This window comes from Tachysurus fulvidraco, chromosome 15 (genome assembly GCF_022655615.1).
Source record: "Tachysurus fulvidraco isolate hzauxx_2018 chromosome 15, HZAU_PFXX_2.0, whole genome shotgun sequence".
NCBI lineage: Eukaryota > Metazoa > Chordata > Actinopteri > Siluriformes > Bagridae > Tachysurus > Tachysurus fulvidraco.
In genome coordinates, this window is record NC_062532.1 from 16,850,229 (window position 1) to 16,869,575 (window position 19,347).

The 19,347-nt window shown below is 35.6% G+C and overlaps 1 protein-coding gene across 1 annotated transcript in view; it reads left to right on the forward strand.

The window, feature by feature from the left end:
- crhr1 (corticotropin releasing hormone receptor 1) overlaps positions 1-19,347 on the forward strand; it is a 133,788-nt gene that overhangs the window by 65,889 nt on the left and 48,552 nt on the right. Inside the window, exons 4-5 of the mRNA XM_027138956.2 lie at positions 3,121-3,240; positions 12,302-12,387. Coding sequence (XP_026994757.1) covers positions 3,121-3,240; positions 12,302-12,387 — 206 coding nt within the window. The remainder of the gene's footprint in view (positions 1-3,120; positions 3,241-12,301; positions 12,388-19,347) is intronic.

The following is a 19,347-nucleotide window of genomic DNA, read 5'->3' on the forward strand; positions in this document are numbered from 1 at the left end:
CTATTCCAAAGTTTGGGAGCTAAATACGAAAACGCTCTACTACCTTTAGTAGACTTACAGTAGATATTCTGGGAACAACCAGAAGTCCTGACTTTTGTGATCTCAGAGAGTGTGAAAGATTGTAACGTGTTAGAAGACTAGTTAGATACATGGGAACCAAACCATTAAGAGATTTGTACGTAAGTGGCAGTAGGTTGTAATCAATACTAAACTTAACAGGTAGCAAGTGTAAAGATGATAAATATAATAAAAAATAGTTGAATAATAAAAAAAAAATAATAATTGGATACTGCAGCAGCATTTTGTTGTATTTATTCAAACTTTAACCTTTTTTCCCAATATTTTCAAATTATATTGTTCTCTGCACCAATGGTCACAAGACACCAACAATACGTGTGCCACACCCACACACTAATGCAATAATAAACGAATATAATCAACATTATGCTGTTACACACCATAATTGATTTCACCTTCATATAAATCAGCGTTGTGTATGTTTTCAGTTCTTTCAGATTTGAAGTGAAATCTGTTTTTAATCTAATGCTGGCATATGATTTGTTTTTCATCTTTGTTCTGATTTATACTCTATGAACTGCCTTGTATGATCCTCTGATCTCTGAGTCTCTTTAATTATTCCGAATTCTCTGCATATATATTACGCTGTGCTTTTTATCTTGCCTCTGATTAACAGGGACGCAGGTCGAACCACATCATTCTCAGCAGCGACCGATTCCTCTAACCGCACCAACAACAAGGGAATGTAGCGGGCTCAAAATAAAAGTATATTAAAGGAAGAACAGTAATTATACAGAGCATGGCAGTCGACATGCAGTTTAACATCTTTTTGTAGCTGTGTGGTAGATCATGCTATCCAGCAGTATGCCATAAATCCTTTACATTTCCACGTCTGATTAATACAATGTTTTTTCGTATTCCTTCTGCTTTTCTCCTTTTGCTGTCTATTTCGGTCTCACACAGTAGGAAATTTGAGAAGTCATGCAATACAGTGCTTCTCCAAGCACAAAATCACCTTTATTCACATCCAGGGTAGAGAAATTACATGGCACTGGGTTGCGTTCCAGATATCACATGTATAATTCCCCGTGAAGAACTTCCATTTAAGGTCTGATCGAGAATTTGGGCATTGGATCCATGTCAAGAAAAGCACAGGTGGATTTAGGACACATTTGATGAAGCAGATAATAAGAACTATAAACATCTTCCAAGGTTTTAGTAACACATAACCCTAAAAAAATAATAGATAAAACAATTTACATAAAAAGCTGATAAGTCATACAACAATACAAATAGTGAATCTGGATAAGGATGTAAATGTAGTATTAACCTTCATTTAACCAGGATGAAAACTCACTCAGATTAAATCTCTAATCTACAAGAGTGAGGTCACTCTGACCAGTAAGGGAGCAAAAGGCTTAACAAAATTTGTAGACACAACAATAAAATTGACATAAAAGCAACATAATAATACAAAAATAAACAAAAGGCAAATCAAAATTTGAAGACACAACAACAACTAGAAGTAAAAACAAAATAAAAGCATATACATACTAATATACACTCAAATACCACAGACTTCCAACATGCCTAAATACAGTTCTTTACCATTTTAGTGCCAGAAATGGAAACGAGCAAAAATAAGAACAGCAAGCTTTATGTCATCCTCTAAATTGTTCCATGTTGAGGAGGCATTAAAATTAAAACATTTTTTTTCCCAGCTAAATTTAGCACAGCTTAGTAATAAGTGTAAAGAATGGAATCATTTGAATCTGAAGAAAAACCCTGCTCCCTGATGTAACATATTGTTTCCACACTATTGCGATTTTCTCTCAGTTTGGTCACCTGCTGGTTGCCACCCACCCACCGTATATCCTTTACTTTGTTGAAGATTAATGAAGAGAAACACAATGTCTTACTGTATGTCTGAAAATATGTTGGAAGAGGGTAATAATCCACAGAACCTCCTAACGTCTTTCTTTCTGGGGTTAAAACCACAATGTACAGTATTTTGTGACAGCCATATATCAATCTGTAGTCAAAAATCTGGATCACCCACAATTATAGATGATGTCTTTGTGTGCTGTAGCGTTACAGTTTCCCTTTACTGGAACTTACATGTTTCTTTAGAACCTTAAAACAGGTTCTAGTATAAATATATACCTGCAACATAGTTTGCCAAGGTTGTTATGGAAAAAGATGACTAGTCTGACCAAACCTCACTGAACACTTTTGATAAATTGGAGCAATTATTTTGTTTGTATCCAAAATGGATTCCTAGTAAGTACTAAGCAGTTCGTTGGAGATTTGACTTGCAATGCCAAACCCTTCACACTTTCACCTGATGTCAACATCTCAATGCATGCCTTCACCATGACTGAGAAACCCTGTAACAAGCACTCACAGAACTTTCTCACAAAGCTGTATTGTACAAAAATGTACATCAGTACAACAGTGCTGTGATTCGACCTGGAATCCTATTAGATGTACCAGTCGCAAATGATTAAAAACCCATCAAGAAACTCACCCTATCGAGACTGCAGACGAAACATTGTTATATAAGACGCAGATCTGAGCTAAAAGGTATTTCACACTCTGCTGTGCATAGCAGATACAGGGCTGACTAAGCGGTAATATTGAATCTCAAAGGGAGACATGGACTCAGAGGACAAGATCGCTGTCGTTTCAATAAAAATTGTTCTCAAAAAAGGAGGTGGATGAAGGCATTAAAAAGGCATCGCTGTCACAGAATACAGAGGATGATATTGTATACATAATATTTCTACAAAATTCATTTCTGTATTGTTTTCTTGGGTCATGACTTGTAATGGTCTGAGGCTTTTGGAGCAAAATCTAATTCACATGAATTGCGTTTGCATTGCAGAAAAAAATACACTTCAGCACAGATGAACTAAATTACATGCTTGTGAAAATGACATTCTCGCAGGAAAAAGATGGGAAAATTTCCCCATAGGCAGGAGCATTCATAAATAATGTTTAGGCCACACCATAAATCACTGACTTGCTCTCTCTCTCTCTCTCTCTCTCTCTCTCTCTCTCTCTCTCTCTCTCTCTCTCTCTCTCTCTCTCTCTCTCTCTCAGGTTTATTCTGTAATATATCTATAGATGGCATCGGGACTTGTTGGCCCAGGAGCAGCGCGGGGGAGATAGTAGCACGGCCGTGCCCTGAGACCTTCTTGGGTGTCCGCTACAACACCACCAGTGAGTCCAGCACCAATTAATGAACCAAAAGGAAAGATTGACTCATATTCTGTCTATTAAATGTTTTTAGTAAAATGCTACTGGATAATCAGGGCATCATTGAGTTTAATTCACTAATTCATGCCAGACATGATACCATTGCAAAGTCAGTGTAAATATTACACATGCTTAAAATTTATGATTTGTCCTCCTATCATATGAGAGCACTTCCTGTTTCATGAGAAAAAATAGGACCATCTTCGAAGAATATTTGTTTGTTTGTTTGCTTATAAAAAGTAAAAATAAAATAGATTTTTCAGTTACTTAATTTTTTTTAAATAAAATTTAATATGTTGTGAAATCATTTCTTTGTATTTTTTATTTTTATTTTTTGTTATATTGAATTTTTTTGTTTATTTATTTAAGGTATCAGAGAAACCAGATATATAGACATACAACTGGAAAATGAGTTTGTGCTTGTCAATCACATGACAGGTGCCAATTGCCAATTAACCGGTTCTTAGATCCAAATCTACAGTGAGTTTACCCACTGAAGCAAGAGTGAGTCTTGGGAATGAATAGTTTTTTGTAAATGCAAATCATTTTGGGATTATTCCAGCATAGAAATGCCGAAACTAAATGTTTTGCTTGATTTTTCCAAAAACGTGGCATTTTTTAAGAAACAGAATTTTAATGTATAATGACCATTGCACCATTTTTATAATCCATGTAAAAAAATATATTTAATTTCAATTATTTCATTATTTTTAATATTATATTTAATTATTTAACTATTTAATTTAACATCATTTTTGATTTTCTTTTCTGGCTAATTTTGACCAGACTTACCTTCTTACTTTAAGGGTCTTCCAACTTTGTTCTTTCATTATAACTTACAGTACATTAGCAAATCTGTAGCACACAAAAACATCTCACTCTCATGCACATTTAGCTGGTACATCACTTAGCGACGAGCAGAAAGACCCTTCTTCTGACCTTTTGATTGCATCAGAAGCCAAATAGCCAGAGCAGTTATTGCTGTGTGTGTGTGTGTGTGTGTGTGTGTGTGTGTGTGTGCACTGTGCAGTTACGGACACCATTGTAGATGACCGAGTCCCTGGTGTGAGTAGATAAGGACGGAAATAGCTGTGGCTGCTTTTGTGATCTGACAGATAAGACCCATGTGTAGGGACTTTAAGGCTGTGTGTATGTGTGTGTTTCAGTGTACATACGTGTCTTATTTAAATAGGAAAAGGGAATTAATTAAAGAATCATTGCTGAAGTAATACTAGATGCCTTATTCATTGTGGTCTGAGGTGTCAAATTGTAAAAGAGTTTTATTTAGAAGTTGCAGGGTGAGTATCCACATCTAGTCTCTCTTTGTCTCTGTGAGATGGATGATTTCCACATAGTTACAGGCTTAGATCTAACTTCAAATGATGAAAATGATTAGATAATTAAATACTGCTGCAGAATGATTAGAGTTTTTTCCTTACCCTCTGCTCTACCCTTTCAAAATGTCTGTATTTTTGAGTAGTTAATATTAACAGTGTTATTATAGGAGACAGGTGATGGAATACTGTATATGTTATGTAAGTAATAAAACATGGTAGCGTACTCTGGTATTTACTCAGGCTGGGGTTATATAGCCAGCATGAAGCAGTGGGTCAGTTTCTCTCCAAAGTGCTTCATTACTTCACCATTCCACCTTATACTGTATCACCAAATCCACCTTAAGCTGTATCACCATTCCACCATTTATTTTATTGCTATATTAATTTTGTTGTTGTTGTTGTTGTTGTTTAAGGTAGCAAATGAGTTGAACAGACAAACCAGCCTTAAACTGTATCACCATTCCACATTAAGCTGTATCGCCATTCCACCTTACAGTAAATGTGCATAAGCTTCATACCTATGGGAAAAACAAATAAATTATTATTAACATATCAAGGGATTTAGAAAGGAATACGACCACTGGCATACTTTTTCCAGGTAGCATACTTTCCCCACCAGTACAGTGATATACCTTCCTGGAATGTTGTCATATCCCTGCATTTGTGGTGTTGGGATGTTAGAACATTCTTAAGGGTCAAAACACAGAGAATGAAAAACTAGCAAATTCATAAACCAAGCCATTTGATCTTAGGTGTTTTTAAAACCAAAGGATGGTAAGACTTAGTAAAGAAAAATGATGAATATAAGAGATGTATAAGAGAAAAAAAAAGTCACTTTTTAGGTCAAGAACTAACATAAAACAGTTGAACACAATCAGACAACAAGCCAATGATATGACAAGGAGAGCAGACCAAACAGAAACAAAAGCACCTTGAAAACATAAATAATCCAAGTCCCCCCCTTTTTTTGTAGGACGATGCACATTTACACCTACACACACACACACACACACACACACACACACACACACACACACACACACACACACACACACACACACACACACACACACACACATTCCATGCAGTATGATAAAGAAATAAATGATAACCCACTCCACTGGGGTTTCTCCACTGGGCCTTGTCTACTGTAGTCTATTCTCTCTGGATGTTATGCAGTGTATGTGTGTAAGGCTGAGCTGATTGTGTGAGAAGAGGGAACAGTGTGTGGGTGGTGCAGCACAGAGACACGTTTCTGATGAGTGCATAGTGGGTAATGCATCACTTTAATCAGCAGCGCATATTTTCATCACTTCAAGTAATTACTCGCTAAGAAACGGTCCCATTCTTCTGAGCCATGTTCAGTCATGATGATACGAGGACACACATTACAGGATTCACAGATTCCGTCTTTGTAGTATCATTGGTTTGACGATTGGGTTTACATCTTAGACCTTAAAATGTCTGAACAGGTTAGTTTTCATAGATTGTAAATAAGTATTTACAAAAATCCAAATGTAATTCAGTTGGAACCAAATTTATCCAGAGACCAGATTATATTATTAGATAATATATAAGACAGGAGAGCTAGAGTATTATGTACAGGTATGTTAAAGGCTGAACAATGACACGACTACAGCTGAGCAATGCATTATGTCACAAGGTCTCATTGCTGGCATAATAAGGATGTTGTGGAACAAACCAACATAAACACACACATACACACAGACACATTACATTCATAGTATAAGAGCACATTCAGGTCATTCACACTATATGCTCCGTGTCTGTCTATAGTAGTTGTTGCTCATTCCTGCTTTTTCCATCTTGGTTTTTTTTGGCCAAATTATATAAAAGTATTACATTTCCTGGTGGTCCAGGGGCAGGATTTTTGGGCAGGGAATAGACCAGGCCACTGAGGGGTTAATTCTTAGTACTGGTCCCAAGCCCAGATAAACTGGGACGGTTGTGTAAGGAAGAGCTTCCGGAGTAAATCCTGGGCCAAAATCAAATAGGCAGATCAAATGACACACTGTGGTGTCCTGAGATTAAAAATTAAAGCTTCCACTTGTTTTGGTCCTGCTTGTATAATGCAAGGTCTGATTATAGGGTTTAAATGTTATTTTATTAAAATGTAGCAGTTGTAATATTAGTCTGTTTTTATGTCTGTAACAGCATTGTCCTGCTAAGTTGCAGATTAACACAGAGTCATGATACACCTTTACACCCCGAAAACCAACAGTGTCCTGACCGATTTTAAATCAGACTCGCAGCAATTAAATAATTAATTTGTTTATGCTGATTGTAAATGTCTGTTAAGGTGAGATAACTTAGGGTTAAGGGTTCAAAAAAGTTTTGAATTTAAACCCTTAAAAATCACCTTTAAGATAACATAAGTTGTAAAATGAAACCCCAAAAAATGAAACATACGTTGTGCCTTGATGTTTTTAACTTCTTCTTTTTTTCTTTTTTTTTTCTTTGAAAGACAGACAGGCTTAGTGTTGCATAACCTGACATATCCATATACTTCTGTACACCACTTTAAGCTTTTTACAAAGCTAGCTCAGTCAGGTCACTTTAACACAGCTGTTCTTTATTGAAGCACAGGATGGAGTGAATCCCTATTTGGATTAGATTAGGTTTACATTGGGAGGTGCGGTAATGTAATTATTACCAGAGTGTCTCTGGGATTTTAGTTCTTTAGTTCCAAACCCATCATGTTAGTCATTTGTTACAGTGCGTCTGTGTATATATATATATATATATATATATATATATATATATATATATATATATATATATATATATATATATATATATATACTCTGTATGAAATGGGTGTCTATAAAATAACCAACCCAGGTAATACAATTCCTGCCTAAACTAACATGTCATTAATGGTTACATGATATCCTGTGGGAAAAGAATGTGCTCTAAGCATGCACTCTTTTCTCTACTGAAACCTGACCAGAACCAAGTACTGACCAACCTAAAAAAATAAAAATAATAATAATAATAATAATAATAATAATAATAATAATAATAATAATAATAATAATAATAATAATGAAATACACATGATGTTAAAAAGAGCTTTTTAAATAACCAAGCAAAGTGACGTTTGCTTGGTTATTAAGTGCAGCTTGCATGGATACAAGTCCTACATCAAGGGCTTTTAAGATTAAAACTGAGGTGTGTTCAGCATAGATGAAATTTGTTAATGTGGTGTTCATGTGGGAAACATGTATGAAGGCATTCCAACGTCTGTGACATTATACATGACTATAGACATCATCATCATCATCATCATACTCCACTGTAGACATAGAGCAGCTTGTAACATGTGACTTAACCTGTAACATGTAACCTTGTAACATGTGACTTAACTAATTACACTGTTATATCCTTTTTTCGAAAAGACAAAAAAAATGACAATTCTTTAATATTTATTTTATATTTATATTCAGCATTTAATTTCTTCATCATGTCACACTTCACAAGTTTAATGTCTTTGAAAGTAAACACTCAACACAAATAAAAATAATAATAATTAAAATGTGTTTCTTTCCACACAAATGTTTCTATCTTCAAAGTAAATTATGATATCGAACCAATTTCTGCTCTCATAACCATCTCAAATGTGAAGGTGCCAACAGAGTCCTGACTCACATCTCACACTGAAAGCCAAAAGTCCTGACTCATCTTATATCAGACTTGAGGCCAGAAAAGAATTCATTTCTTAATACTGATTAAAAATGTCAGATAAGTCAATTTCATTCTGCCAGGAATGGAACAATGTACTGGTAGAAAGTTTTAATGAATCTGGCTCAACACTTCACTGTATCCTTTTCCTCAGATTATACCATAGCAAAAGTTAAAAAAATTCTCACTGAATTTTAAGCCAATCAGACACAGTTCTATTCATATCTTCATGACATTAAAGTCTGACATTAAAATCTGAATATATTCTGTCAAAAAAAATAGTAATTGCTAAATCCTTGAAACAGCTAATTGAGTAAAGACTACTAGCTCCCTAGCTCCATATAGCTAGGCATTTAGCATTCCTAGCACATTAGCTGCATCTCTGTGTGTGTATTTTACAATCTGTTTCCATTTTAACAAATTAAATAGTGTAAATCTGGCATACCATCCAACACGGATCTTCATGGTTTTTTTTCTCTAGTTTATGAAATGTTCCATTGAAAACCTCTTGAGAAAACTAGAAATGGTACTCATCCAAAGAAACCTTTGGGTAAGAGTGCATTTCCTGTTTATACAGTAAGTGCTGGATGTTGTTTCTTTTTTTTGTTGAGGGACAGCTGTCCTGCTGCTCTGAAAAACTATGAATGTTCCATGAAGTTTGTTTCAAGTGATATGAGAGAGAGAGAAGGGGGGGATCCTAATCGCTAATGTTGTGCTGTTCTCACAACATGCTGTGTAACTTTAGACATCAATTCCTCGATGTCATAACCTCACACTAATCCCAAGACTCCACCCACTTCTCCATTCACTTCTTCTTTTTAAGACGTTTAAACATGTTTTTTTTTCCTCCTTGGTGTCACTACCACACATTGCTTTCTCACCCACACTTGCTTACGTTAAACATCTCCATGGAAACCCACGTGGATGCACAGTAACACAGAACCACAGAAACCAAAGACACCACAGGAGAAGATTGTTGGAGGTGTGAGCTAATGGGTAACGGTTTCGGTATCAGCCTACCTGCGTGGGTACAGAAAGCATTAGCTGTTCTGGGCTATTTTTAGCACGTCAGATCGAATATCGATGCATTGTCTGAGAAGTGCTCAGAATATCATGAGGTCATGTATTGATCGCAGCCCGCCTGGAATGTTGGCTGAAGCAATGCATAAAGATAAATCTTCTTTAGTGTCAGGATGCCGGCTTAGGCTGCAGCTGCTGAAGAGCTTGAAGTAAGCATTACCTCAGAAACCCTGATCCTGTACTCCAGCAGCAAGTAACCAGGAAACACAGGATGTTTGCACTTACAATACTAAATTATAAATGTATATTCAATGCAGTATATGGAAAACCCAAACGTCATACAACATACTACATACTATGTACTCTAGTGTATGAGATTTAGAAGGGTCATAGCATCAAATAGAACTCTAATGGTTTTTTGTCTAACTGTACAGTAATTATAAGTATTTTCCCAGTCGATGTCAATTTAACATAATGCGAGGCGGTTACAGTCGCTTCACCACAGTGTTGTCAGCCATCTTGAACATTTTTTCTCATCCAGTATCGGTACTCAGTAGGCTCGCCCCCTTTTCCACTACATAAGCTTCCTTTGTCAGGTGGAATAAGTGAATCATCCTTGTTTTTACTTCCTAGTCTGTAAATCGTTCTGGATAAAAGAATTTGCTAAATGTATTAATTCAATTCAATTCAAGTTTATTTGTATAGTGCTTTTTACAATAGACATTGTCTCAAAGCAGCTTTACAGAACATAAACATAGAGCAGAAGGTAAACATAGGGAATAATAAAAGAAATAAGGAATAATTAAAGAAAAAGAATTAACAGAATAAAAATTCAAGATTATTATTAGATATATATAGTTCACAATGTGTATGTATTTATTCCCCTATGAGCAAGTCTGAGGTGACTCAGGCAGCAGTGGCAAGGAAAAACTCCCTTAAAATGGTAAAGGAAGAAACCTTGACATATTAGTGTATGTGTAAATAAAGTGTACTTCTACTTGGTTTTCAGATCGAACACTAAACACTACTCTCGAATTACATTACAAAAATGGAGCGGAATAGTGTAAAACATGATTGTAGTCAAAATGTCTAGATATCAGTTAGGATTCCAGGACTCCTCTCTTCACAAAGTTAGTGCTTTAGTTTCCCACATGTGTATTGAAACACAGCCTGTTCCAGATTTCACACTGCACCTTGAGCACATTTTACAGCGATTTAACCCCAACACTCATTCCTAATTTGAAATGGCTGTATATCTATCACCATGCTTCAGTCTGTTGACTTTGCAAGTGCTTAAATGTGGTCAGATGTATATGGGTTTGGCTATGAACTTTGCAGCAAGTGTTGTTCTTGTTGTTGTTGTTGTTGACGGTCGTACCATTGCTGTTGATTGTTTATCATGGTGCCTTCAAAGTCAATTCATTCATTCATTCGTCGTATTTATATGCAAGCAAGTTTTATATGAACCGGTTGACAAGCAGTACTTTTTTAAATAACCACACAATTTTCTTCCTCATTTATCTGATGGTAAAACCCAAAACCTGACATAGCAGTGGTTTAAAAACCCTATCATTTCGATTTTGGTTCCTCATTCTACTTAGAAGATAGAAGAGAAGATTGAAAGATTAAACTAATTGAAATAAAAGTGATAAACTATACACATATACACTCACTTTCAGTAAGCACTTTATTTACTTTACATTTCCTTAAAGTAAGCAACTCTTGAGTATTAATTCCTGATTTCATTTGTAGTTTACTGTAGACTCAGTTTTTGATCCCTTTTTTCTCTATTTGCCTGATTGTTTGAGCTTTTAATGTTTTAACTTTGATTGATTAGCAGTTCTGTTTGAATGAACATAATATATGTTAACATACAGTACACAGGGCTCTCAAGTTTTGAAGACAGGTAAGCGTGACATCTCCCTCCCGCAAAAAAAATAAAAATAATGCTGGGGGTGTTGTGTTTGCTAAGGATCACTGACCGCAATTTAACCAAATACAAAGTATTTGTTTAATTTCCATTTATTAATTTGTGTGTGTGTGTGTGTGTGTGTGTGTGTGTGTGTGTGTGTGTGTGTGTGTGTGTGTGTGTGTGTGTGTGTGTGAGAGAGAGAGCGAGAGAGAGACAGGGAGAGAGAAGGAGAGAGAGAGAGAGATTATGACCGGTGTTGGTCATTGTAAGTGTTCGTTGCCTTTTTGGACTCATCATTTGTAATGTTGCTCCCATGTAAAACAGTTTGGCTCAAACCCATCCGTTTTTAGGGACATGATTGTTTTGTTTTGACCATTGAAAATATCCTTGCTAATGAATGTTTTTTTTAATTGGTTGTTGCGTTAAATCTTACCCAGGTAATGCTATTTTCTGATTGGCTATTGTGTAGCCTCTTTTTTTTTGATACGCTGATAAGTGTCAGGCTCGACTAAGAACTTCCTGCCCGGTTCCATAGACACAGCGGTGCGGACTGATACATTTTGGGCGCTGCGGCATATTAAATATATGATAAATTGTCAAAAGGTTTTTCTGCGTGAGAAATACGATGTGTGGCTGGAGTCCAGGGTGTATCCTGCCTTGATGCCCGATGACGCCTGAGATAGGCACAGGCTCCCCGTGACCCGAGGTAGTTCAGATAAAGCGGTAGAAAATGAGTGAGTGAGTGAGAGATTATAAACAGATGGAAAAACACACGTCTCACACTGAAAGCCAACAGAGTCCTGACTCCTGATATAAAAACAAAGTCCTTTTTATATCATAATTGTAGCCATAACAAAATGTATTTGTTAACACTGACTGAAAATATCCGTAAGGTCTATTTCAATGGTAGTGAAAGGGTTAACAAAGAAGCTGTATTAGCTGTACATTGTTGTAGTTTTCAGCAAAATGCTATGACTTTGTTGACATTTAGTGTTACTCCCACACATCTAGAAATGTCTAACAACAGAAATGTTTTGTTTCTTTGATTTTTCAGATAACGTCTACAGAGAATGTCTGGCCAATGGAACTTGGGCGAAGAAGGGAAACTATTCTCAGTGTCAGGAGATTCTCAATGAAGAGGTAGAGACCTGCACACAATGACTTCCACTATCCCATAAAAGTAACAGGATTTAGTGGAATGTTAAGATATAATTATTTGTTAAAGGGCTGGAATACGTCCAGACATTTAAGTAGTGAACATCTTTTAAGTAGTAGTTTAATGATGCAATAATGCAGGCTCTTATTTCTAAAAATATACTACTTGTATTACAGGAGGCGTAAAAGCACATTTAAACTTAATCAAGCCACATTCCCATTTCCAACTTCCTCATTCTATCAACTCAGGATAAGCGGCATGTTTTTTTGTTGTTGTACTACTGTTGTGCATTGCCATTTATACAAGCTAATATGCTTGCAATTTAATTAATCATACTAGCATGTCATGTAGCATCATGTAGATGAAAACACAAAGACACACATTCTCGAAGTTTTAAGACAGCTTTTTTTTGTTTGTTTTGAGACTAAAGATTTGAGAAATAATTCAAAAATCAATAATAACTTTACCAAAACTTCACTGTCCCTCATTTTAACACACAAACATTGCTCTGATTCTGGATTTATTCTGAAAGTACTTGAACTTTTTCTCATATTACTAAGTTATTCTCAAACTATTCTGACTGTCGTTTTTTTTTTCTTCTAATCATCAAGCATTCATTTTTTTCTCCATATATCACAACTTCATTCTAAAAAATGCCACAGCTATTTCCTAATCAAATCATATATCGCACAATTTTACTTAAAATATTACATCTTATTATTTTGTTCAAAATCTTTTGTATTTGTGTCCCAAATGCCATTAAATTGAGTTGATATATTTTTTTAAACATTATGAAGTCATGAAGCGCAGCACAGTATAATGGTTCATGTGTATGGGCTTTGAGTTTATAAAATGGCAAGATATCGAGGAGTCAAATTTTAGCAAAGATGCAGCACAGGTACTGTTTTCTTGTACTATTCATCAGCTGCCATCAGCACAAGTGGTAAGAAGAGGAAATAAATAATGTATACCTCTTCTGCATTCTGTGCTCCACTCTGTTGTTATCTGCTTTCAAAGTGAGCGTTTAAGCAGGCATGGCAGGAAGCTGTCCGTATGGAGGATCTTAAAAGCAAGAAGCTGTTCCGCGTTCGCTCTATTAAATTTCAGTTCTATAACAGGAGGGTGGGCTTCAACTGCTATTCACTCCACCTAGTAGGCCATTACACCCAGCTGTTGGCTTGGCATAGTCACACTTGTTTGCAGATCGGTGCTCCCATACAACGAGTGGCAGGGAATACCGTCTCTATCACTTCAAACAAGGGCATGAGGGTGATTTTCAAGCAATCTCTCAAGCTGTCCTATACAAGGCAGTTATTGCTATAACAGCATTATAGGCCAGTGTATCCTATTCACATTTTAGCATAAACAGTGCTAACATCTTATAGCGAGTCAAAGCTAAATATCGACAAAGCATCTATTTTAAACTACAGTAGACTACATCCTAATAGTAAATAGTTAAGTAAATTTTTGATATATGCTTTGTTATATGATGTTCCTGTTTTCTTAATGAGCTGTGTTTTATTTGTGTGTTTTTTTATTGTGAGCTGTATTTTTCTGTAGTTTATTTGAATAAGAATGAACTCTGATGTCTGCCCTTAACATGCAAATTGAATGTTCAGCCTTCATCTCCCAGTGTTTATGGCTTAAGTGATAATAAAGTTAGATGAATATGTTACTAGCAAAGTTACAGAAACTAGTGACTGTAAAACTTTTATTAAGCTGAATATGAAGGTGCTTCAGTCAGACAATCATTTCCTCAATATGGTTGGTGATTACACTGTTTTTATTTCCTTTAGCTTTTGTTAGTTTTAGAAATATAATGGATTTAAATAAAAAAAAACCTGTTGATCAATGATAAAACAAATTAGCAAGAATTTTATGCAAATTAAACAAAATTTTGATTAAAGAATGACATATATTTTCTATTGTAAAACATCCATCATACACTAACAATAAACCCTAACCCTAAGCCCTAGCATCAAACACCTGGGCCATAAACCTAACCCTAATCCTTAAATGTTAACCCTAACCCTAAACATTAAACCTTAAACCTTAACCATAACCCTAAACAATAACCCTAACATTAGACCTTAAATTTAATCCATAAGCCTGACATTATACCTTAACCCTTACATCAAGTTTTCACCTCCATTACGTTATAGAAGAAGTTAAGAAGACAAAAATTCTCTGCTTGTCATCTGGTCGAGAAACCAGAATCCGCCCTTTTCTGGAGACTTTCTCATGTTGGATAACAAGTTGACATTACCAAATGTTGACACTGGAGACAACTTCCATTCAAGTCCATAACAGAATCCAATAACTACATTATACAATAACTACATTATACAAACAAAAATATGTGTTTGCATGACCTTCATGCACATCTGTGTTTCCTCCCCAATTTGTTGCCACAGAGTTAGGAGCACACAATTGTGAGCTATAGCATTAAGATTTCTAAGCAACTAACTTAAAGGAACCCAAACCTGCTCCAGCATGTGCACAAAGCGAGACATACAGTAGGTAAAAGTAGAACGAAATTTAAGTTAAGCCGGTGAGGCGTTGGTCATTAATGCACTCCATAAATTTCTGTATAAATTCTATATAAATTCTATAAAAAATTCCTCTAGCCATAATGTGGCTGAGTCAATTCATCAGTGATAGACTGTATTAAGAGCTTTATTAGTTGTCAGTGATGTTGGATTCGAAATGGCAAAGAACTGTGCTGGCTTCTGGCTTACATATTACATTAAAATGATCTAAAGGGTGTCTTTGTCACAGCTGAAAGATTAGAGAATAACCGAGATGGAGCATGAATGCAAAATTCAAATTCCATACTACATTATGTACTTTAAATGTCAGCTTTTAGCCAGCTCTTCTCTAGTCTAAAATAGTAAATGAGATCATTACACAAAACCAGACATTTGGCTTTATTTTAGCAAACAATTTTTGCACAAAAACATTGCTGACCCTTAAAGAATGATGTCATGAGAGAGCCTAATTTTCAGAAATACGTATGTATTTTTACATTATATAAAGCTACTTGGTGACAGTATCTATTGATTAAATAGAATAATACAATAAACATTTATCATCTGTTTTGAGCATTTCTAAGATAATTATGAGAAAATTACTATCAAAAGCAGCGTAGGCTTTCATCCAAAAATGCTTGTGTTGTTTGATTTACAGAAGTCTATGTTTTGGTCTAAGAACTTATACTATAGTTTGTTTGCTTGAAAGCCGCTTCTCATACGATGGGGAAAAGCAAGTAAATCCACCATGTCACATCTCTCTGACTTTTCGATTTACCTTGGATATTTTCCTCTAGAAACAAAATGGGTGAACTGATTGCATGGCTCTGTTCCAGCTTGTCCCTGGAGAATCAGCTAGGTTATTATTTGTCTGTTTCTTTTTTTGAATTTTTTCTCCAGAATGGAATCTAGTCAGTTTTTTCCAGATATAAACTTTATATAAACAAAACAAAACAAAATAACTCAGAATAATCTTAGATGTAAAGCATAACAAAACATTTTACATATGTTAATTAAATCATAAGTGTACATTGAGCATAAAAAAACTGTGATTAATTCAGAGCAGATTATGTCTTTTAATTGTTTTTATTTGAAGAACTTGTTGTTGTAAGTACCTTTAAGTAGGTACTTTAAGTAGAAATGTCTATCTGTTATGCTATGTTCACACATACATCCACAAAGCTACCAGAGATCATTAATTTTCCCTAAGAACTGCCTACTTCTTGTATCATGAGTAACAGAAAGCTTTGTCGACTAGCTGTATCTAGCCATGTATGGTTTAGACATTTGTAGCATTTTTCAGATTTTTGTGTGTGAATTAGAACAAACCTGGTTATTACAGGTAGGTTCTATGAAGTGAGCCTTGGACACTTGCACATATGACTAGGATGTTCAGTACCCCCTACACACATACATGCACACCTCATATTCACATACAGTGCCACACACATGCAAAATGCCAAGCTAGCTAGCAGTGATCTCTGCCATCTGTTTGCTGCTGGACTGGAGATTTAATAATTAATACGAAGGGGAACATGTGGTTGTGCTACAGTGTTCATGCTTTAGGCAAAAGGCCCCTTTACATGAGTTCTGCCCAGGGAAACGTAGCTAAAATTAATTTGCTAGCTTAAAAAAAGTGTAGCAATGTCTTAGCAATCAAGAATCTGGTAGTTCACCAAAATAAAGGTTACTTTCTATAATGCTGAAGTCTTCTTGATACATTTAAATCTGTGTAAACATGCCAACCTGTGAGGCATTTATGCCTTATGCCTAGTTAACAGATACAGACCTCTGCCCAGGTTGTTGATGTAAGCTGGAACCGTTCCTGTTTCCTGTGGAAAATAAGTGGTTCAAGAACCACAAAAATTTTATTGATACTGTCACCAAATTGTGACTGGTTTCAAACCAATAACAATGGCACCTGTAGTTTTAGGACCACAATTCAAACAACTGAATTTCCAGTGTTAGATTTTCCTTGAATTTTGCTGCACGGTCATTGGGTGGCTTGCCAACATACCAAAATGCTTCTATTGTGTAAAAGAAAAGTAAGCTGGACCACGTTTAGGGGGGGGGAAGCATTTGTTGAAGATGTTTGTGTAGCAAACCAGACTTTATATCTGGAAACATATGGCTTTCAACCAACAGACAAATACAGTTAGGACCTTCTACTGGAGAACTTACAATGGACAGGACAGAAGGACCATCCTGTGTATTGATCAGTTGATTGCTTTACAGACAGGCCATTATATTATCTACGGGCGGGGCATAGGCACAATTTAATCAGCCATATGGTTCCCCCATTACAGTTACATGTAAATTACAGGTGGGGCACAGGAACATCAGACGTTGATTACATATGAATGTCAGGCGTTGATTACGCATGAAAAAACTAATGACCAATATTCATACCAGAGAACCTACTTACAGATGAGTCTAATTGTCCAAATCCCCTAATTTTTCACAGAGGATGAAAAAGGAATAAAAATGTATGTCCGTTTTTCATTTGTCTACGGTATCAGACTCCCAATATTTTACAACTGGAATGTAGAGTGGTGTGTATAAGTATTGAAAAACACTTGGTAATTCCCTACATTGGTCATAAATTTTTACATTTGCAGTAATGCCCGTTGGCAGATGCTTTATCCAGAGTTACTTCCAGAATTTCTTTAAAGTTTTTATCAATGAATACATCCTGACACTGACTCACTAGACCTCAGACTATCAGTACATTCCACCATTCTAATCAACTTTGCTGGGAAGGTAATATAGCAAGAATATAGCACACAGTTTTAATCTTTTTTCCCAGTACACTGGTGTTCCATTATGCTGGCGGACTGACTTATGGGACATTAATCAATAATAATTTTATGGCTGCAAGTCTGATATAAAATGAGTCAGGATACTGTTGGGATAATCATACATAGCATTTTATTGGTTGAAGATCACCTTCAAATTTTAGAGGCTTACAGTATAAACAAATACTTGGGGCATCAAGAAAATAAGAAATCAGTATGATATCACCATTTACTCTGAGATACAGTATAATTCTCTCCCGTTCCTTCAAATTTAGCCACTTGTGTGTATCTTTGACTAGTGCGTAATACTTTTCCAGAACTTTGTCCCAGATTGTTTCAGTTGGTCTTGGACTTCCTGATGCTGTTCAATTAGATATGAACTCTAACCAGTGCTGAAGCTTTCCAGATGTGTGTGTGTGTTCATACTGAGATCAGAGAGCACTTTAATAGCACAAAGGTTGAATACAATGTAAAAACGTTTGACAGAATATGTGATCAGTCAGATTTAAGAGAAATACGTATTACGTACGGTTACTCATCAAAACTTATTTCATTGCTTACGCTAAATTTAATTGAAGAAAGTTTCTAGTCGCTAAATCTACTAATAACATTGGAAATTCCCACAAGTACATTGGCATTGATGGGAAATATAGTGTTCAATAAACTTTTGGAGTTCATCGTTGTTTATTCTGTGCTTTGAAAATACATGATGAAATCATGTTGAATGTACTGTATGAAACTCAAATTGCGTAAATATAACTCAACTCAATCACTTGAACATGCTGTTTTCAGTGTACATTTAACTAATTTTTAGATTGTAATAATTTTTAATTACAATATAACAATTGTAACCATATAATAACTGATTGTTATATGAATTGTGTGTCTTCTACAGCAATGGGTATGAATACCTATGCAGTCCCTTTTTTTTAAGGTTAGATTATATTGGGAATGATATTATATTGATTATATTGATTGATTTGCTATAAATATATACAGCTATAATCTGCATCAGGAATAAAATAAAAATTGATATAAAAGATATTAGAGCAAGTTTCTATCATATTAAGATAGAGAAATTTAGTGGTTTGTGCATAAGCTGGAAACCTGCAGTGTAAATGTTCTGGAGCTACTGATCAGAATGTCTCCAGTCCGAGTTCAAACACCAGTCGACAAAGCTGAGCCCTTGTTCTGATCACAGCTTACTAACAAGCTGTGATATATGAAAAGAAATAGACTTGACTCGACTCGACTTGTCTGGATTGGACTGACTGAATTTGTGTTCTGGGGGCATGATGCCTTTGTGGTTTGGAATTTAAGGTTTGAGGTTTGATTCCTGCATCCACTATATGGGTTCAAAGTGTGCATTTTCTCCCTGTGTCTTGAGGGTTTCCTCCTGGTGCTCCAGTTTTCTCCCTCAGTCCAAAGACTTGTGTTAGAAGCTGATTGGAATGTATAAAATGTCTGTAGTGTGTTCTGATGTGCAGTGTGTTGGGTTGTCACTATACTGATAAGCGGTACAGAAAATGGATGGACAGATATACTGGTATTCTTGACGCTTGTCTTCTTTTCTACCCAGTTAAAAGCAATAAAAATGTTTCTCATGTTTTGTCTGTTCTAT